Source organism: Ictalurus punctatus, chromosome 17, assembly GCF_001660625.3.
Source record: "Ictalurus punctatus breed USDA103 chromosome 17, Coco_2.0, whole genome shotgun sequence".
NCBI classification, from domain to species: Eukaryota; Metazoa; Chordata; class Actinopteri; order Siluriformes; family Ictaluridae; genus Ictalurus; species Ictalurus punctatus.
Window position 1 is genome coordinate 14,975,368 of NC_030432.2, and position 22,421 is coordinate 14,997,788.

At 37.8% G+C, this 22,421-nt stretch overlaps 1 protein-coding gene across 2 annotated transcripts; it reads right to left on the bottom strand.

Annotated features, from left to right (window-relative positions):
* Positions 1–917: 917 nt before the first annotated feature.
* Positions 918–21,794, bottom strand: zgc:153184 (uncharacterized protein LOC751652 homolog). Of its 2 annotated transcripts, XM_017491555.3 has the most exons (8): positions 21,546–21,794; positions 18,660–18,749; positions 10,761–10,844; positions 9,502–9,576; positions 9,183–9,254; positions 7,172–7,372; positions 2,739–3,203; positions 918–1,555 (listed from the first exon to the last, which is right to left on the bottom strand). In XM_017491555.3, exons 3-8 carry the CDS (start codon positions 10,776–10,778, stop codon positions 1,538–1,540), a joined length of 849 nt encoding a protein of 282 aa, XP_017347044.1. In that variant the 5' UTR covers positions 10,779–10,844; positions 18,660–18,749; positions 21,546–21,794; the 3' UTR covers positions 918–1,537. The 2 variants fall into 2 exon arrangements, with proteins under 2 accessions (XP_017347044.1, XP_017347043.1); XM_017491554.3 differs by lacking the exon at positions 18,660–18,749 and having other exon boundaries at positions 21,546–21,793.
* Positions 21,795–22,421: the final 627 nt, after the last annotated feature.

Here is a 22,421-nt window from a genome sequence, read left to right on the forward strand (position 1 = left end):
CACGATCACTTTGATCATAATTCCTCATTAAAGCAAGTGCAAAAGGAAAGCAAGTGGAAGAGAAGGAGTGGATCAAAGAAGTATGTGGAGAACGTTTCGACATATCAAAAAGCAAATTTACTGATATAAACCATGGTGAATTTTACAATGTGTTAACAGTTTTGTGAAGATGAAACAAAACCTTCTCTCATAAATAACCTTTATTATTATTATTATTATTATTATTATTATTATTATTATTATTATTTTGCAAGTTGTTCACTTTTGACCAAATCAGTGTGTTTAATTGTGTTGGGTATAGAGTTAAATCAATTAATTACAAGCACCGCTACAGTCACTTGCAATTGTCTTCAAGTCATTGGCAAGAGTGTTAAGTATGCATGAATCCTTGCTAGACTGCCCCTTTGTGTACACTGCAGAGTGCTACAGTTTTAAAGATGCAGTTTCTCACTGTATTCATTCTACATGGCAGCCTAAAAATAAAGACTAACCCATTAAATGTATTCATCTGGCAGACAATTTTAGCCCAAGTAACTTACAAGTGAAGTAAAATCCAATCCTATCTTAGAACTGAACAGCTGAAGGTGGATTTCTGGCTGGGACTCAACACCATGTGGTAATAACAGTTTCAGAAGTAAAGGATTTGTTCAATTAATTTATACCACAGTGCTGTTGAATTCTCAAATCTGATTGGTCATTAGGTGTGCATTATTTCTGTGTAACAGCACAGTCAATCGTGTGTTATTATTTATGTATAATAATATTAGCTTTAGAATGGGGTTCAACTTGAACTTGAACCTTTTCTGAAAGATAAACCTTATAGTATGCTTGATGGAAGCTTTTTGGTAGTATACAGTATAACCACTATACCACCATTGCATCATCAATAATAACATGAAACAATAATTCAAGGTATATAAAGCCAAATCCAAAAAAAGCTTTAAAATATAAAGTTCTACAGTCAGTCTTATACAGCAAATTATCATCAGGTGGAACAAGGTTAAAAGGATTCCTGAAGGATTGCTTGCATAGTTAAAAATGCTTAGTCTCCTAAAGAGGCTAAAAAGTCACATTACATACTTTGCATAGCAATTGAGGTTTAGTAAGAGCTGCTAGTAACATCATTCGCCTTAATAGTATCTGCACCACTCTGATGTCATTGCATTCTATTAACAGTTTAAAGACTACATTTGTAAGCTACACAACAATATCAGAAACAGATAGAGGTTCAGGTACACTGGTGTCATGATCAAGAGAAGAAAAAACGATAAGGAAAGGTTTATATCCTCCCGAAATTTAATACACACTTTGTTTTCTGCTCATACTCTGAAAATACTGGAGTATTCCTAGGCCACTGTTAGATGGTCAACCATGCAAGGCTTGTTAACAGCTGTGGTAGTGGCAACACTGTTGATACACGAGGGCTTAGAGCATAAATCCAGGTCCAACTCTATAAAGTACAAGTCTCTGCATTTGGCCAGTGTTCTTCCTTCCTCCACTGCACTCTCCACTTTTCACAGCTATATGTTTGTCCATCTCAGTCTCCAGCTTGATCCTGAAAAAAAAAAAATTGCAATTTGGAGTCATTATAAATCTCACAAGCTAGTGTATGTGGCTTAACTTAGCTTTTGACAGCAAGTATTTTCACTCCTCTTCTTCTGCAAACTTCATGACTTTTAAAACCAGATATATTTTTCCTTTCTTTAAAACATGCAGCTTTTTAGATAGGAAAGTAATGCTCGTATATGAATATCGGCTGATATGCTGTCTAAAATAACACATTTGAGGTTCCTTAAAACAATACTGGGTTTAAAGAATAAACAATGATGGCAAGGTTTTTTTCTTTGCTGTTTTATAATACTGTGTTTTTAATTTGTGATTTTCAGAGATTATCTTGTAGATTATCTTTCTACTGATTTAAGCAGGAAATGAAAAAAAAAAGATATTTTCTTATGGTGCTTCTTGAAACCATATAACAATTTGCAACACGAGCAACAACAATTTGCAACAAGAGCAACAACCACAGTCAAAGCATCAGGAAAGCATGTGAGTTTCATGTGAGGGCTTCACACACATCAAACAAAGCATATAGCATGATCTCCAGTGTTTGTTGCTGTCCTCTAAGACAAATATGTATCTTTATATAAAACATACAGTGTGTGTGCATGTGTATTCCACATACTGTTAATACTTTTTCTGCCATCTGTCTTTTATATCTTTTATATGATGTCTTTATTTTTCTACTTCTATGTAAATAAGTTCTGTTTTTATGTAAATTCTGTTTCCTGTCACTAAACATCGGACGTCGAAGAAAGCATTTCACTGCATGTCGTACTGTGTATGGCTGTGTGTGACAAATAAAATTTATTTGGCATGCTGGTAGTTACGTAATATTTACCTACCCTACCCGTATTGTTACTATAACAACCATTGTAGATATGCAAACTACAGTCTGACTAGCTGAATTGGATTTGGTCACACAGACTAAAAGGAGTATTTAGGAAACAAATTATATTTAGCCTTCTATGTAAACAAAGCTGCTGAATTTCAGAACTTACTAAGTGAAGTTATTTTGAAAGACGGATAAACATTGCATAGATAAGGGAGTTATCTCATCTCTCGCAACACTTCAGCCAACCAGGCTTCTCGCAGAACTGAATACCGTGCTTACTTTGCTTTGTGTAGTTTTGTATTCCCTCATGATGCATGCTCATGTACCATTAGTGTGAAATGTTTACCTCGGCATCCATGTTCTCTTCAGTAGATTCTCCCGAAGTTTCTTCTTCTTTTTTTGATCCTTCCATCTCCTCTGTGCTATGTTCCTCAAGTGCCTTTTCCTCTTGTTGGTTGTCCGAAGCTTCAGGATTTCCTGAGCTCTTTTCCTCGGCTACCTCTTCCTTGTTCTCCTCTTCGGTGTCTTCAGTCCCTTCATTGTCCTTGCTCATATCATTGTGTTCTTCCTGCAGCTCTGTGTCTTCTACAGTAATGAGAGGATTGGAGTCTTCCTGGCTCTCGTGTGTCTCCTCCTGAGGAACATTCAGTGCATCCTTTGTATTGCCATTCTTGTCAGGAGCGTTATCGGGACTGTGCAGATCACATGGAGACCTGTTTTCCTCAGGTGTGTCTGGAGCCCCCTCTTCACCTGCTGACTTCCGGTGCTGGCGAGTGGGTGGTCGCCGCTTGAAAGACAGTCGGACTCGACTCTGTGGAGACAAAAAGCAAAACAGTGTCAGTATTTTATTGGTATAGCAACATAAAACGAGAACCACTTTTATGAGTCATTTTTAAGATGTGCAGTGGTGCTTGAAAGTTTGTTAACTCTTTAGAATCTTCTATATTTCTGCATAAATATGACCTAAAACATAATAAGATTTTCACACAAGCCCTATAGTAGATAAAAAGAACCCAATTAAACAAATGAGACAAAAATATTATACTTGGTTATTTATTTATTACAGAAAATGATTGAATATTACATGTCCTGGCCCGGATGCAGCAAAACAGGCCCAAACCACGATACTACCACCACCATGTTTTTACAGATGGGATAAGGGTCTTATGCTGGAATGCAGTGTTTTACTTTCTCCAAACATATCACTTCTCATTTTTAAAAAAATCTAATTTTAGTCTCATCTATCCACAAAATATTGTTCCAATAACCTTCTGGCTTGTCCATGTGATCTTTAGCAAATGCAGACAGGCAGTAATGTTCTTTTTGGAGAGAAGTGACTTAGTGACTTTTGGAGAGCAGTTGCTTAGATGTTACCCTGGCTCCTTTATGACCTCACAGACTATTACACATCTTGCTTTTGAGTGATCTTTTCTGGTTGACCACTTGTGGGGAGGGTAATAATGGTCTTGAATTTCCTCCATTTGTACACAATTTGTCTAACTGTGGATTGGTGGAATCCAAACTCTTTAGAGATGGTTTTGTAACCTTTTCCAGCTTCATGAGCATCAACAACTCTTTTTATGAGGTCCTCAGAAGTCTCCTTTGTTCATGCCATGATACACTTCCACAAACATGTGTTGTGAAGATCAGACTTTGATAGATCTCTAATAAAATAGGGTACTCACTCACACCTGATCATCATCCCACTGATTGAAAACACCTGACTCTAATTTCACCTTCAAATTAAACTGATAATCACTAGAGGTTCACATACTTCTGCCACTCATAGATATATAATATCGGATGGTTTTCCTCAATAAATAAATGACCAAGTATAATATTTTTGTCTCATGTGTTTAATTGGGATCTCTTGGTCTACTTTTAGGACTTGGGTGAAATATGATGATGTTTTGAGTTATATTTATACATACATACACACACACACACACACACACACACACACACATATATATATATATATATATATAAAGTTCACAAACTTTCAAGCACCACTCTATCTTCATTTGGACAGAGATGTTGCATTTTAAGGGATTTCTAAAGATTGTGAATAAAACAAACTGACTGTATTAATTTGATTGTATTAGGAACATTTTGTAACTTCTAGGACAATATGCTCCAAATAAGGGGAATAAACATTGCAATAAAAAAAAATGGAAAAATCGTCCCCTCCTCTATAACTGATCCCCTCTATTAAAACTCTGTATGCCTTGTGAGTTGTTATCTTTGCTGGGTGGTGGAGCTAATTTCTAGGCCTGAAAGATCTAAGCCTCAAACTACTCAAACTATCCAATTCCATTACATGGAATTACTGTAATCACCTTTTCTCTAATGAACGAGTATCTTTGAAATGTATATATTATATTATATTATTGGTCAAAAGGTGGCACTGTGGTGCAGCAGCTTTCCTGATTCCTCAGCTCTAGATCCTGAGCTCAAGCTGGCTGTGTAGAGATTCAAATGTTCTCCCTGTGTCTGTGTGGGTTTCTTCAGTGTTCTCTGGTTTCCTCCCACCTTACAAAAACATGCAAGTAGGTGAAATGTCTATGATATGTCCAACCAAGACGGCCAGGAACCTTGGGGTGATTCTCGATGACAGCTTGACCTTTACAGACCACATCATAACAACTGCACGGTCCTGTAGGTTCATCCTGTACAACATCAAGAAAATCAGACTCTACCTCACCGAACAGGCTACACAGATACTAGTCCAGGCTCTTGTTATCTCAAAACTGGACTACTGCAACTCACTACTCTCGGGCCTCCCTGTCAGCTCCATCAAACTCCTTCAGATGATTCAGAATGCAGCAGCACGCCTCGTCTTCAACCAGCCCAAGAGAACCCATGTCACACCCCTCTTCATCTCCCTCCACTGGCTTCCTGTAGCCGCCCGCATCAAATTTAAGGCCTTGATGCTCACCTACAAGACCTTGTCTGGAACAGCACCCTCCTACCTCAACTCTCTCCTGAAGGCTTACGTTCCCTCACGCAATCTGCGATCAATCAACGACCGACACTTAATAGTACCTACTCAGCGTGGCTCAAGGTCCCTTTCAAGAACATTAAAACTAACTTTTCCTCAGTGGTGGAATGAACTTCCAACCTCAAACCGGACCGCAGAATCTCTCACCATCTTCAAAAAACAGCTAAAGACCCACCTCTTCCATGAACACCTAACCAACCCATCAAAAAAATAATAATAAAATTTACTCTGGCACTTACACCTCTACTCTGCGCACTTTGCTTCTTCTAGAACTCAATTAATGGATCTTGTATGGTAGCACTACTTGTATTCTCCTCTGCTTGATATATCGCTTTGCTTGCACGTTCTCGTTTGTAAGTTGCTTTGGATAAAAGCGTCCGCTAAATGAATAAATGTAAATGTAATAAATTGCCCCTAGATGTGAATGTATATGAGCTTGCAATGGATTGGCATCCCATCCTGGGTGTATTTCTACCTCACACCCAGTGTACCTGGGTTAGGCTAGGATCCACCTTGACTCTGACGAGGATGAAACACTTACCGATGATGACATAAATATACAAACTGTACGTTTAAAGTAATGGAAGCCAGAACTGTGCTTTGCATGCTCCCTCTATGTCTAGTGTGTAGATATTCGTGAGCTTAACACGAATCATTCCACATAAAACACTGGCTATTAAGATGCATGAGAGAGAGGTGCAATGATGTGAGAAATAAGTGGCTTAAACGGATTACAGTTTTCATCCTCCATTGCTAGCAACTTTGAGCTTATATGAAGCTTAGGCTCTGAAAACAGCTCAACCTCTGCAGCTAATGTGCCCTTGAGTGCATGTGTATGACATCACATTTTGTTTGCATGTGTATGACATCACATTTTGTTTGCATGTGTATGACATCACATTTTGTTTGCATGTGTATGACACCAAATCAGAACTTCTTGTTGTTAAGTTTACCCTCAGTTCAGGGTAGCAACAGCAGTAACAACAGCAGTATCCACATTGACTAATCTGGTTTGGGTCTAAGAAATGGTAGGGGTCATGGAACCCATAAATATTCAAATGAGGAAGAAAATATGTGAACGTATAACAACTGAAAGGAGTCTCCTATGAGTCATATGTCCAAACACTTTTTCTGAATTTGTGGGCTTTGTGTGTAAATGTGTCTTTCAGTACATACTGTGAACAGCAATATACTTGTAATATATACTTAATAAGATAATATATACTTATATACTGATAACCATTATCATAGATTTATAGTTCATTGTTGAATGTAGATGGTGAATGTAGAATGTAGAATGTGATTTATTCGTTAATTTGACTAATCAGTTCTATATATAAAGCACAAACATGGCAATTATTATTTAAAACAATTACTTTTCTAAATATTGTTATTATTATTATTATTATTATTATTATTAATAATAACAACAACAACAACAATAATAATAAGAAGAAGAATACATTTTTAATTAGTACCCTATTTACTTTCATTTTTAACTATCAAACGTTCAACAATAAACATGGCAATTATTATTTAAAACAATTACTATTCTAAATATTGTTATTATTATTATTATTATTATTATTATTATTATTATTAATGATAATAATAACAACAATAATACGTTTTTAATTAATACCTGGTTTTTAATTAATACCCTATTTACTTTCATTTTTAACTATCAAACGTTCAACAATAAATTCCCTTAAAATGGCCCTAACCCTCCTTGCATGGTTCAGTGTTTAGCATTGAGGAGCTGAATAAAACAGTCAGACCTTGCTGAAGTTGGGCAGTGTGGTGCCCTCAGCTGGTTGCTCGAAGCTGATGGGCACCTCATTGGCACCGTGCTGCTGAGGGGGCCTCAGGGTGGGACTCTGGGGACCGCAGAGGCTGATGGGACAGAATGGTGCAGCCGGTTGCTTCCCTTCTAGACTTTTTGTGTTGAGCAGTATAGTAGGTGACAATATGGGATTGGCCTACGTGGGACAAGAAAAAAAGTAACATTGGACCACATACATTCCACATGATGTTAACGTATTGTATGAATTAATACATGAAAGTGATTCATTTTGTGTTTATTGAAAGTCTGCATCACTAGGCAGTGAGAATAGAGACTTATACAAATAGCTGTGCCACTACCACTGTATCAGCCAGCCTAATTTAATATGCATTCATATTTTTCAATGAGTGTTTGAAAACAATAATCCCAAATATAATCAGAGAAAGGAAGTTGATATTCTTGGGGTTATTCATTATTTCTATAGACATAAGCCTAACTTATTTATTAATCTGTCTGTCTACTATTCAAGTATCTGGAAACACACTGAGGTCAAGTCCTCATTCACAATGTTGTCGATTCACAAAATAGAACACAGAAAAATCACATGACCTGGATCAAGCTCAGATCATCCAAAATCAATGAACAATAGAGAGCCATTATTTGAATGAGAGATGGCACTACATATGATTCCTACCTGTACAGGATTCAAGAAGAAGAGAGACAAGTGGCAGCCCTTTTGTCTCATGGCTGCTAAGTCGAGAGCAGGACAACTCAGCAGCCTGGCAACATGACTAAGACCTGATCTGATTAGCAAGCAAGACTGGGCCAACCCAAGCTACAGGGACAGAGCTGTAGCTCTATAAATCCCTAAATGCTGCCGTAAATCCCCCAGAACTACCACACAATATCTACAGAGTGTATTAGGGATGTAATATAAATACATTATTCGGATTGAACAAATAATGCTTCCTAAATTAATACAAATACAGAGACTAACAGGATACAGACAGGTCTGTTTTTTAAGATTGCTTGTGAGAAAATGCATCTATTTGAGACTAGATCCTGCAGGAAGCAACAAAAATGATTTTTGCTTTCATGTAATGAGGATTCAAGGATGCTTGAGTCATCAGTTGATACTGATTCTGAACTTGAATGAAGTAGCTGAGGTTGAGCAACTGTACAAGTTAAGGAGTATAAATAAAGTATGAATAAAGTTATGTTCTGCAAATTGCTACATCTTGTTATAATTTGTGAATGAAAAATCACCTACATTTCCTGTAACCCTGTTTTTCTTTTAGTGCTTTCCAGTGTTCCTGGGGCATAGTGGTTTAAAAACCATGTTTAAAAAAATAATTTTACCAACAAGTCTACACCACGCTCACTTCAAATCCAAATACAGATCTGAATATCTGGAGCATAGGTACAGATAATGGCATTGTTACACCCCTAGTGTGTATAATTGTATACTTTTTTCCCCCTAGAACAGCTTTAAATGCCACAGATGAACACTATGTGGCAGCAGTGGCACTTACAGCAAATCTCTTCAAGTGTGAAGGAGATGTACAGCTATTCTCCAAATATGACCAAAATTATATGTAGCTATACTTACATTCATTGACCAGAGATTTTTTGAGAGGAACTGACTTCATCAGACAGAAATAGTACTGTATCTTTTGCAATAAATGTGCATGTAGTAGGACATCTGTGTGCTGAAAGTTTTCAGTAATCACTAACAGTTTGCATGTATGTGTGAAAGTACTGATGAAGGAAGCTGCAAGATGGAGCATTTCCTGTGTAAAGTGCTCCCTTAGAACTGCTGATTCCTGCAGACTTACAGACTAATAGGGCCTGTGGGTCAAATATGAAACAGTGCTTGCATTGTCACAAAATGTCATGTATTATTTAATACTAAAATAAAAGATAAATACTGTATAAAATATAAATAAATACTGTATTCACGTATTAGTTACTACACAGAGAGAAAGAAATCTTAAGAGGATGTTTACCTGCAGTTTCTCAATGAGAGGAGAATTCTTCAGCTTGGCCCTGGGGGGAGGTTGAGGTGGAATAGTTGTTTTCTTGGACAGAAAGAGTTGTAGACCAGAACATATCAGCAATTTAATGAAAAAACACCATTTAACACCATTAAGTGCTAATGTAAACACTATACCTAACAATATGTTACGTGCAGCTGTTTCTGTACATTGATACAAGCTGTTAAGCTTGGCTTAGGTGAGAATAAAGTCTTCTTGATTATACCTAATGCTAAATGTTACATTCACTAACTGTTCACACCGAAGTGATGTATCTTTGTTAAATTCTCACCTCCTTCTCACTCTCACTATCCATCTGGTCATGTAACTGCAAAGAACACGGAGGGCTCCTTTGAACAGGTTTTCTCTGAGACAGTGACAGATGGACTTGCATTACAAATCAGATAGCATATGCAGAATGCTAATGAACAATATATGATGGATTGTACCCATTCTATGTCTATATACATCAATATTTATACCATAGATCTTGTGAAGATGGTTAATTTTCTAGAACAGCAGCTCTGACAATAGTGTCGGTAAATCGTAATTTTATAATACAAATGCATACTTTCTATAGTAACAGCTCATTCACAGGGACTTGTATAGAGGACATTCAACATTATCTAAACCTAACAATTAAAACTGTTTATAGCTACTCTAACATAACGGATAACAGGAGCTCCCTTTTCTTAAACGTGTAAAAATGACATTGTTGTCTAATTGCTCTCATATAAGAGGAGTAAAGCACTTCAGGATGTGCTGGTGTAGGAAAATAATCAACTCTGGAGTAGTAACAATAACTCTGCATCATGTCGGGCTGCATCACTCCACCCAGTAGTTGTTCATTTTTTAATAATAGCATGTCCCAAAGTTTTTTATTCCTTAAATATATGATGGCTAAGATGCAGATGTTTGTACAAGATTGTCTTTCTTGGTACACAGCTCGTTTTAAATGCCTAGTAGTCATACATCAGTGTGACTGGACTTGGGTTATAATCATAAAGACATTTCAGGGCGACTGGACTAGGCTCTAAGGACTAATAAAGCCCGTCTTTGGTGACTGGCAAAACGTCTTGAAGATTATAAGTCCTGTCAGTTAGACTTACTACTACTAGTAAATCACATGTAGCTGCACATTATGGTAAATGGCGCACTTATATAGCGCTTTTATCCAAAACGCTTTACACTGTGTCTCATTCACCCATTCACACACACACTCACACACCAATGGTAGCAGAGCTGCCATGCAAGGTGCTAACTTCCCATCAGGAGCAACTTGGGGTTCAGCTTGGGGTTCAGTGTCTTGCCCAGGGACACTTCGGCACGTGGAGTCACGTGGGCCGGGAATCGAACCGCCAACCCTACGATTAGTGGACAACCCGCTCTACCACCTGAACCACAGCTTCCCCACATTATACATTATATTATACATTATACACTCCTTTGCAGAACTCCTAACATGTCTATTCTGTCTCTCCTGTGATTGGAATACGTAGAAATTATAGGAACGTGTAAGAATAGTGTCAAGTAAATTAAATGAAACATTACCTCGTCATTCCTTGGCATTGGCAGTGGATGACTTTTGAACTTCCCAGCCAGTTCAGCCACTGATAACTTGACTGGAGATGCCTCCTGAAAAAGTAAGAGAGATGCTTCGGATGAATGCATGCATACTTTAAGTTTTGTGTTCTTGAAGGAATACTCCAGTGTTTTTGAACTTAATCTCTAGCTACAGCATGTGTAGTGTATATTTTCCATGTGACATGTTTCATTGTACTGCAAAAAGAACAGAAAATTCCTGTAAAAGTGAGCTTCTTAGAATGGAATTCTAAAGGCAGCTACTGAGCTTAATAAGCATTTGTAACCTATTATATTATTTTGTAACCCTAGGACTGGGGTCTTTCATTTCATTTCCAAGCTTGAGCCACACCTGATAACACCTACGTTCAGCCTGAATTTTGCTTGGAATGAGCAAGCTGAAAAACCTGCAGCCAGACTGGTCCTTTGCTGATAAGATTTAATATCCTTGTGCTAGGGAAAGTATAATTACATTTCACTGTATTGTACTGGAAACCTTCTGTTTCTGGCTAGAGCAGCTTCTGTTAGATATTCTGTCATGTTTATTACATCCTAATATGTGTAGAATTTGAGTCATATAGTATTTGAGCCAATTTAAACATTCATTGATTTAATTCAACAATAACAACAACCCTTAGCCTTGCCTCTGCCCTGTGTGTGTGGAGTTGGCATGTGCTCCCTGTGCTTCAGGGGTTTCCTCCGGGTACTCCGGTTTCCTCTCCCATTCCAAAGACATGTGTTGTAGGCTGATTGGCATTTCCAGATTGTCTGTAGTGTGTGAATGAGTGTGTGTGATTGTGCCCTGTGATGGGTTGGCACCCTGTCCAGGGTGTCCCCCGCCTTGTGCCCCGTTTTTCTCTGGGATGAGCTCCAGGGTCCCCCACGGCTCTGTGTAAGATAAGCAGTATGGAAAATGGATGGATAGATTCCTTTCTAATTCCAGGGAAACATCTTGAAATTCTTTCACACATATTACAGATGTGCTGGATAAAAGTACGTTTTAAAAAAAAAAACACTGGAGTATTTCTTTAAGTCCAAAGTTTCATAACTGTGGCATAGCTATAGAACAAAGGAATGTACTACAGAAGTTATCAGCAATGTAAATGGTACTTAAGGTAATCTTGCATTCACCCTGAACATAGCTTTGTATATTAACTCAATTACCTTAGCTTTACCCCAGGGTTAGCTTACGGTTTCATAAACTCATACTGATAGTAAGCCCTGGATGTATTTAAAATCTGATACAATTCATCCCTGAGCAATGACACTCTTTAGATTTATATGCTAACCGTGTTGATTTATGTGCTTTTCCCACACACCCTACCCGTGCCTCGTGAATTACAGAACTGCTGCATTGGCCTCTTTGTTTTGTTAACAGATTTACTGAGCACAGGCACTGTTACTGCTGGATGTTCTCTGACCCGTGCATTTCTGAAGCAGTTTAAACCTCATGATGGCTTACTTTCACTGTTGACACAGGGTTCCCACAGAACCTAGAATATCCTCAGACCACCAAAAGAGCCAGCTCAAGAATTACAAGCCTGCAGGGGAGACAATACGCCCAGATAGTAGTTTTACACGCCTCCGAGCCATTACATAAACCACGATACAAGAATTACCTTCAGACTCAGACAGCACTTGTTTTATGAGGCCGATCACATTTCCCGCTTTACAACAACAGGAAAATGAAGCAGGCCTCACATGAAAAGTGCATGAAAAAGTAGCGCAGGGAAATGGTGACATCAGCCCAGAGGGGCATTAGGGACAGAGGGGCTGGGAAGGTTGGGTGTGTTTCCTAGAACACAGCTGACTAACATCACGCCAACTGCCTGGGGAATTACAGACAGTGATAGCAGTTTCCATCTCTTTCTTAAATATAGTTTTGTAATAGTATTAAGCAAAATGAATAATCACTAAAGTTATGGGTATTGACACTGGCACTGACACTCTTTTTCTTTGCTTCTATTTTTCTCCTCACACTATTTATTTATTTATTTATTTGCTCTGAGAGTTATTCAGGACAAAGCACTCTTTACACACAGATCCTCCTTATTGCCTCTAGCTTTGGGTGTCTGCCCTGTCTGAGCCAAACCCTTTGGAAACATTAACACACTTCTCCCACAAACATTCTTACTCAGTCTGGCAGATATACACACATTCCCAATTCTGCACATACACAAACACAGTGATCTCACCTACCTTGTTTCCCTCCACCCAAAAGGGATTACTACATGCACACACTTCAAATCCTGCACATGTTGCCTAAATACAGTAAACACATACACACTCACACACACACACACACACACACACACACAAAGAGATAGAGAAACATTTTCCCTGTGATTTGTTTCCTTCTAAATTCCTACAGTTCTTTTTTTTTTCATCCGTGATAAGCAGAAGCCCCCAGAGACCACCCACCCTTGTTTCATTATTTTGGAGCTCATGATTGTTAACTCCTTCCTGTCTCTTAAAAAAAACATGCTTAAGTGCTCACAGTGAAAAACTTCACAAGAAGACAATGGAGTTGAGTGTTTATTGAATGTTAAAGCTTTTTTTGGTTAACCAAAGCTGATGGTTTCTAGTATAAAACATTTGGACAGGAGCCACAACTTTGCTCCTTGGTCTACACAAATGACCTTCAGTCTCAGAACAACACAAAGGCTGCAAAAAATAACTTCCACAATTACTCACTCAAGCATTCAAAGATCGCATCCCCATTTTAAACACAATAACACTCAAGTTCAGTACTGTTCCTGTTGCCAAATGTGATCATATTCACACTCATTATCTAACAACTCACATGCAATTCGATTATTATCACAAGTGAGCACAGTTATGCCTAGATCATGTATGGCAAAACTTGTAATCCACCCAAGAGTGAGATTGTACTGTATTCTATAGGATATAAGAGTTTAGGACTCTGGGAAGACCAGAGGGGTCCTCTGTGGGAGAGAAAACCTAGCCAGATCTATTTTAGGGGTTTTGGGCCTGAGAAAAACGCCAGCAAGCAGTCACGAAGGCTTAGGTCATTATTTTCTTGTTGATGTTGATGTGAACCATGTCCAGTGAGAGAAAATATGGCCTAACAGTCAAATTTACTAAACAACTATAACCATGTAAAAGACTACATCACATTTCAAGGAGTTTTAAAGTAAAATTAGTATATACTATTCTATATCTTTTTTTGGAAAGTCTGCAAACTAGAACCGCTAATGTAGTTGTTTTAGGAAAGCCCACACACTCACACTCAGACGCAAACAATCAGCTGAGACAAAACACTCAGCTCTGATCAGAGCACAGCTGCAATTCAACTCTTATCTCTGCCTTCTATCATCTGACACAGGATGTGTGTGAGTGAGTGATTTGAGGATGTGTTAACACAAGCACGCGTAAGCAGGAAGAGCTGTAGATCATATTTAAAGAGTGTGATGATTCCAACAACTCACAAAACTAAGAATTAGCAGGTGCATTTGTCCTGACTGAATCTACGCAGCACTTCAGCCTTCCAATGTAACAGAGTGAATACACAGTGTGATGATGTAGTATCAGTTTCTTCACTTGTTTTCATGATATGAAACAGAAAGAATCAAAAACTACAGTTAAAACTACAGTATATAGTATAGTAAATAATATGTACATTTTATTATATGTAAATTTGTAAATAACCAAAATATTTTCAGTATGCTTAGATGACCTGCTAGCTGAGAAGATTTTTTTCCAGTATGAAATCAGAGCTATCATGCTGTGATTAGGTTGTTGGGTAGCTATGTGCTGTAGCAAAACAGACTAATAAGTAGTCTGTAGTAAAAAGCCAAATCAGTTATTTTACCCGTTAAAATGATCTATGGTCCTACTCCACAATCAGAATGGAATCTTTAATTGCAATTTTAGGGGTAATTTGTCACTTTTGGGAGTAACCAGATTTAAAATTGATACAACTCTGCTTCTGGTTGTGATACATGCAAAAGACTAACATACTATATATAGTAGATAATGTCACAATTTCACCATGTGAAAGATTTTCCCAGGCCACCACACATGTGCCTCTTGAGTTGCCTTTTAAGAGAAAAAAAGGGCAGAGATCAGCAGCTCTGTTCCGGGTGGGGATGGGCGTGATTTCAGGACTAGTAAAACTAAAACAGAAGCTTGAAATAAAGAAACTAGCTAGATCTACTGTATGGCAAGATGGCAAACTGCAGTTTTTAAAGATACCTTCTGTGATAATTACTGGTCTATAAGTACTATGAAAAACTACAAAATGTAAAAATAAATAAATAAAAAATTATTTTAAAAAATTGTGCTGAATATTTTGATGAATAAATCAATTTTGATAGCTCATATATTCAGAGCATAACATGATATAGATGTCGTATGTATTATTATGGCTGTTGAGCAAGCATTTAATTTACTGATACAGAGGAATACAGTAACAACTTTTGATCAAGTGCCATTTCCTTCTACTTAAAGTAATAAAAGGTCCTCTCCTGTACAGTAACATCATTTGCTACAGATCAGCTGACCAGTACAAACCTTTACAACTAAGAAAACTAACAAATAATCAAACAAGCAGTCTTTTTGAGACAGCAAACACATGATGTGGTGAAAGAGTTACCTCTTATTCACCAATCAGCTCATCTAATGCTTACATGAGAGTCATGTCCAAATATAGACACCAAGGCTAGTTGTGATATACTGTATTTTATATAATTCTTTTATTTAAGGTATGCTCTGGGCAGATTAAGGAAGGTAAAATGAGAATGATGAATCTTGAAGAGAAAAGCCAGTGGAGAAGAATGCAAGAGAAGAAGAAGAAGGATAAATATAGATATGAATAAAAAGAAGTGATGGAAATAACAGTCTTTCTAGACTGTAGAATTCGAGCAGAGTGAAGTTTACATTCATTTAAGTGTGCTGGATTAAACTGAAGAACACCGGGTTCAGTCTGCCAGGAGTGACCATATAACACAGCAGCCAAGACTTGTTAATACTACAGCAGACTTGCAAATGTCCTTTGTTTCTCCAGGTTTCCAAGGAAACCTGGTCTATTTGAAATCACACCAGCTTTCCGCTGGAATTGCAAGTTTAGCCCTTCATTTGCCCACTTTTGTTGAACAATTATAGCAAGTTTAGTAAACCCTGTCATATTTCACAGCAGTTATTTTTAAAGGACACTGTACAGAATAACATCTGGAAACTCTGTCCAACATTGTGAATATAACCAAGCTACATTCCTTATCAGGTAAATTCAGGTTGAGGCTCTGGGTTACTGAACAGAAGGTCAGGGGTTCAAGCCCCAGCACCGCCAAGCTGTCGCTGTTGGGCCCTTGAGCAAGGCCTTTAACCCTCTCTGCTCCAGGGGCGCCATATCATGGCTGACCCTGCGCTCAGACCCCAGCTTCCTAACAAGCTGGGACATGCGAAAAAAGAACTACACTGTGCTTTAATGTATAAGTGACAAATAAAGGTTGCTTCTTCTGCTGCACCTGCTGCAAGCATGTCAGGATATCTGCAAACCAGAGTAGGGATGTAAATGAATATGAATACTTTATTCGGTAAGAATGGATAATGTATTCTAAATAGATACAAATACAGACACAAATAGGAGATGCACTATACATTCTGGGGTTTTTCTTAAAGAAAGCTTGCCAGAACATTTCACAGGGAATCAGCTTGCAATTGTGCTTCAGGTCTGAGACTCCACAGAAGTCACGTGGACATGAGGTGTACTTTCATGGCTTGAGCTTGCAGTCAGATACGAAGCTTGTGGGACAAATAAAAACCACCATTAATATTTAAATATATTGTGGGCAGGGACAAACAAAAACCCAAGTGTGCAAGTGGGATTTAAAAAAATAAAATACTTGAAACCAATTATAAACTTGTGGGATGTAGCTGAGGTTGAGGAACTGTCAGAGCCAGAATTCACAGGCCATGACAGAGACAGTGCTACCATTTCTACCTCCAGTGTTTTTTTTCCCCCCTGTGTTTTTCAGGACACACTGGTGGCTTCCTACTGCTTCCTATTATTATTACTTTTTAATTCTGGTTTTGGCGACGACTAATACAGATATGGATATTTGGAGCACTAAACAGATACAGATACAGATAGTGTCATTGTGTTACACTCCTAATAGATACATAATAACAATCTTACTTGTAATGATAATGACACAAGCCTTCAAGCATTGAAAGTAGGCATCAAGCCCTACATATATGCCTTACTCTTCAGCATTACCAAATATGGATTCTAAAGTCAAGGCAAGTCCTATCAAATATACTGTAATTTCAAACAATCATAAATGGCAAAGACAGCCATCAGATTTTTCTTATTAATGTATATCAAGACATGTTGAGATTGAGCACCAGCAGTCTAGACGTGCATTCCAAATATATGGCAGTGCATAGAGTGACGCTCCATATACAGAAACCTGCAAGTGTCACAAGACAGAAAGCTTCCTCTCACTGCTTATGCTTCGAGTGCTTAATGTCTCCACTTCCCCCATTCTAGCATAATGTACTGCTGGTGGATAACTAAAGTCATGCCTTGTTTTTCCTGAAACTGCATTCAGGATCCCCAGGAAAGGTTATAAAATGCTTCTCAGTTTATCCATGTAATAGTTCCTGTACTTATAAGAATTAGGAATTTGTCTGCAATCACAGTCCCTTCTCAAACTGTTGTTCAAACTTCATGGATCATTACCTCTCCTTTTTGTACGAGTTAAACTCTCTGGGTGACATAAGTGGAACAATCATGGCTTTATCTACAAAAATGCTACTATAACTGCAAGATTACAAAACTTTATCACTTGTACTTCTAACACTTATGTTCCATGTTTATTTTTGCCCAATATGCTCCCAGTGTTGCTGTATTCCATTGCTGTCAGGGCCTCCCTTTAATATAACAGTTACTTTTTTGTGACTTCCTCCATGACATTTCAAATCATCCAATTACAAAATCAGTGCAAGTTTAAATGGTCAATGACCTGCTTGTGTTCACTTGTGATATTTTCTTTATGGTACTGTTGAACTTGTGTGCAGCCTTTGACATTATTGACCTTGATATTTTAATCAGTAGGGTGGAAAACAAGCTATGTTTTGGCAGACAAATTCCTATCTGGTTTAGATCCTACTTGACAGACAATTGGCAGTTTGTTCAGACTAGTCAGAGTCTTTAAAAAAATACAATATGGTGCACCACAAGGTTCTGATTTAGGCTCTCCAATCTTTCCCTTGAATGTGTAATTCAAAAAAATAACGTTGGCTTTTATTTCTATGCTGATGATACACAGTTCTCATAAGTTCAGCTAGATTCAGTAGCACACCTGAGCAAAATGGAAGATTATATTAAATATGTAAAAGTCTCCAAAAATGCCCTTTCTTCTTTTTCTTCCTCTTCTTCTTCTTCCTCTTCTTCTTATTACTACTACTACATGTAGCACATCACCACAACTTTTCAAGCTCCCACATGGTAGGGAGCACTAACTGCTAAATTGATTAGCAAGCACTGATTTGTATTATCACAGACAAGGGAACTAAGCCATCCAAGACATCTTATGAAGCATATAGTAGCAGGAATGTCAGACTCATGCCTTAAAGAGCTACAGTACTGCAGTGGTTAGTATTCTATCTAAAAATAAATAAATAAATAAATAAAATGCACCAAATGTAACTCAATGGCTTGTTACCAATGGCTCAATATTACCTGTTTGAAGAGGGCATCGTGTTAGGGCTGCAGTCTGAGAAAAATGATGTAAAGGATCATTCATATCATATGATTCTGGACCTAATGAACAGGGACCTCACCAATTGATAAACCAATCACGGTTTGATACAACCTTTGCAAATTCACAGAGTAAATAACTTAACAGATAAGTATGAATCCTTTTTATTCTTTCTGTGTGTTTCTTTTCAGTGGTCCCTTACAATCCGCAGTAGATCCTCGCTGCTTTCTCTGTTCTATTGAAGGAGATATGGTCATATTTTATTATATGAGATTAGTAGCAGTCTACTATGTCTAGCTGTTAGCAGGCAATATTGAGGCAATGGTCAAAAATCAGGAATATAAAAAGCTAATAAAGAGCAGATGCCAGTCATGTAGCCTAGATACACCGACACAGAGAGAGTGACCCTGAAAATCCTCATTCAATCACTCAAGAAGTCACTGTCATGGACATTGAAGCAGGTTATCATGGACAAAGTAATACTGAAACAGAAGAGGAAGTCAGAACATGCTGTCTGGAACAAAAATGATTATATGCAGATGACTAACTGAAATGAAAGTTTACTTTGAATAAGCAGGGCACACATTTTCACAAAATAGTGTATACATTTTTATCATTTTTATTATGTATTACTCAATACTTGCGTAAATTAAAAGCTTAACAACTGGAAGAATGCAGTCATGTAAAATCTTACAGCATCTGTGATTTAATCAGACACACTTACTGCATTGTTTTCTGACTTCTGAATATTTCACAAATTTTGGGTGGGAATCCTTCATATTTAGCTTTTCTAATGCAATCTTGAAGTATAGCAGAAATGAATTATTAGCTATTACTAAAAACATCATATGGTTGGCTGAACTGTGCAGATGTTTGTGTGCTCAGCCCATTTTATACCCCATCAGCACTCTCCCGCTCTCTCTCTCTCTCTCCTCTAGAGAGAGATCTAAAATGGGATGAAAGAAAATTCATTTAACATTTAATAGATACCAATGTAAGAGAAGGAGAAGTGTTCTGATCACATGGCATTGTACCACATGACTACAGCACTTGAATGCTTGAGAAGACACAGGACTTCCTGAGGACAACTCTAAAAAAGAGTCTCCATTCTTTTTTTCAATCATAGAACACAAAATACTTTCCTACAGCATGGTTTGGTCTTTAAAACGTAGGCTGTGAGTCTGGCAAATCCATTATAGGTGTCCACTTGATTGTTCAGATTGAAAATAGCAGCTGACCATCTCACTTTTTTTTCAGCTGAGTGTATAACTGGATAACTTGTGGTTCTAACGGGTCCATTGATAGTACTGCATACCGGCAGCAGTCATGTTATTTTTGTTTTTGCACTTAAGATGAATAATACATGTTCATTCCCATATGCTTTGCAGATCCAGCCCATTCTTTCACATCTGCAGTTACACTCTGTTCCTAGTTTTACTCTATCCAGCTATATATGGGACCAAGTACACACCCAATCTACCCACACATGCACACATAATATACGCACACTCATAATACACAGGGGACTCCCAAAGCTTTCAGCAGAATAGTAAGTGACCAGAGGATGTTGTGAATTTTCCCTCCTGATTCTACAAGCTTTCACTGGCTTAATCTGCTGGAAGTCAGTCAGCTATGCTGTAGACAACACAGTGCTGTAAGAACACATCATCTCAGTTTCTCTTCAATTCATCATTCTTTCTGTTTCTCGTTCCCCATTTGTTCTTAGCCTGAGGACATTTCAGCTGAGGATCACACATTTTCTACCCATTTTGCCAGCATCAGCAAAGACCAGTTGAATGCACTTGGGCACTTTTTAAGGCAGCAAGAGAACAAGCAACACGTGTTATGTGAGGAAGTGTTCTCATACAGAGACGAGAAGCAAAAACCCTGCACTCGTTATCCATATACAGCAGATATCAGCACTTTTTTTTAATCACTATGTGTACTTGCATATGCTCTTCTACTAAGGGGTTGTGACTGATTTCAAGATTAGACTTCATACATTGTGGCATCATCTCTGTGTAGGACAAGGTTTCATTTGAATATCTTGTTTGTTTGCTACATAATGGTATCACTGCATTGGCTTCATTACTCTGTAGCAAGGGCTCTCAAAAGTTTGCAGCCAGAGATCTCTTTTACTGTAAAATAAATATCCACAGAGCCCCTCAGCACAGATTTATTTTATGACCATAATCTGAGTAGTCAAAAATTAGGCTCATTAATGAAATATGTCAAATAATAATCTGGGTATTTATTAGAGCCAAATGGGTTTTACTCCTCAAATTTTCACTGACAAAACACAGGTCCAAGCTGACATCATTAATAAACTGACTTATTACAATGTTAATTAATTAATTTTTTTATTTTTTTAAAGGGTTTGTTTTTCGGTTCCCTGAGGGTCTCCAGAACCCACTCTGAGAACCACTGCTCTGTTCTTCCTAGTACTCAACAGATTTGGTCAGAATATGTAAAACAATATGCTCAGTGAGGATTTAAATCCACATGAGCTAGGTACGATTCATTAAGTCGACCTTAAAGAAGACCTCTCAGATGTGGAGTTGTAATTGGGGTGGCATTAATTATCGAAGGGGTGGCAGTTCACACCGTGTGCCTACTAACAATGAATATTTCTAGTTGAGAGGTTTTTTGTTGTTGTTGTTTTTTACATTTTATTTGCAAGACATTGCAACAGTTTCTTTAAAAGACCTCTCACTGGTTGTGTGGTCATATACAATGTTTTTATATGTCTATGGGTGCAGGATTTTTTCCAGAGTATTTTACAGTCTCACTTCATGATTTAGTGATACTTCAGAAATCGGTTGCCAGATCGTGTGACTGCCAGTCCACTTTGCTTTTAGAAGTCGGGGAATTCAGTAGAAGTTTCCTTCCCCTTTGGTCTCAAGAAAACATTTCAGTCCGTCTTTTAGGAAACTTTGAGTTTCCAATTTACAGAATTATTTCAGGTAGTCTGAGCGCTATAATGTGATGTTTAAGTACATTTTGATCATCAAGAAGAATAAAGTAACTATACCTCCATCCTCTGAGTGTGTCCGATCTGTCCAGCTGCGCTCCGATGTGCCCAAGTAACTCTGATTACAGTGGTAATAAACTTCCCCAGCTTCACACTACCGGAGTCACATTTCCACCCGAGCAGCTCTACACTTAAACAAATCTAAAGGATCAACACTGATACTCTGTGTGAGAACCCTGAGGAGGAGGGGAGGAGGAGGAGGAGAAGGTTTGACTGACTGATGTGGTTCGCTGTATTTCGTTTGCGCAACATGTTCGCTGTCCAGCGGTGGATGGAGAGTGAACACTAACACACTGAAAAGCCCGCCGCGCTGTGGCGACACTGAGCTGCACGCACACTCACACACTCACACACACTTTCATCTGAAAAGTGTAGGTTTTGAGACTAGATTTTGATGCTCCATGTTTATTGTTTTTCAGCTCTACAACAGACCCCAGAACAGTGGATTAAGGCATTTATATTTATGTTTACATAATAATGTCCGAGGCCCTCTAGTGGCTGGTTGCAGTAAAAAAATTTAACCCCGCCCATTCTCAAGCATAAATAAATAAATTAATTAAAATCTCATTGAATTTTCTCGATTGAAATAAAACACAAAAATAAGTTTAGTTGATAAAAGCCTTTAAATTCCTAGAAATTATATTATATATATAAATATAAGATTCAAGATTGAGATTGTATTTGTCTCACACACGGTTATATACAGTATATAACTTACGGTGAAATGAAAACCTGGCACTAGCTTCCCAAATGTCCACCTGCTTCAATAATGTAGAAGGATGATAGCAAGGATAGCAAGATAAAAGAGAAGGTTGGATGAGTATGGATGAGAGATATGGCTGCTCAATCATGGATGTAGTACTTCCTGTTTATAAC

What these genes read in the sequence shown, in the direction of transcription:
- zgc:153184 (XM_017491554.3), bottom strand. An exon ending in ATAGTGAGAGTGAGAAGGAG is followed by an intron (nt 9,255 to 9,501) that starts GTGAGAATTTAA and finishes TTTCTGTCCAAG; the next exon opens with AAAACAACTATTCCACCTCA. An exon ending in CACTGCCCAACTTCAGCAAG is followed by an intron (nt 3,204 to 7,171) that starts GTCTGACTGTTT and finishes TTGTCTCCACAG; the next exon opens with AGTCGAGTCCGACTGTCTTT.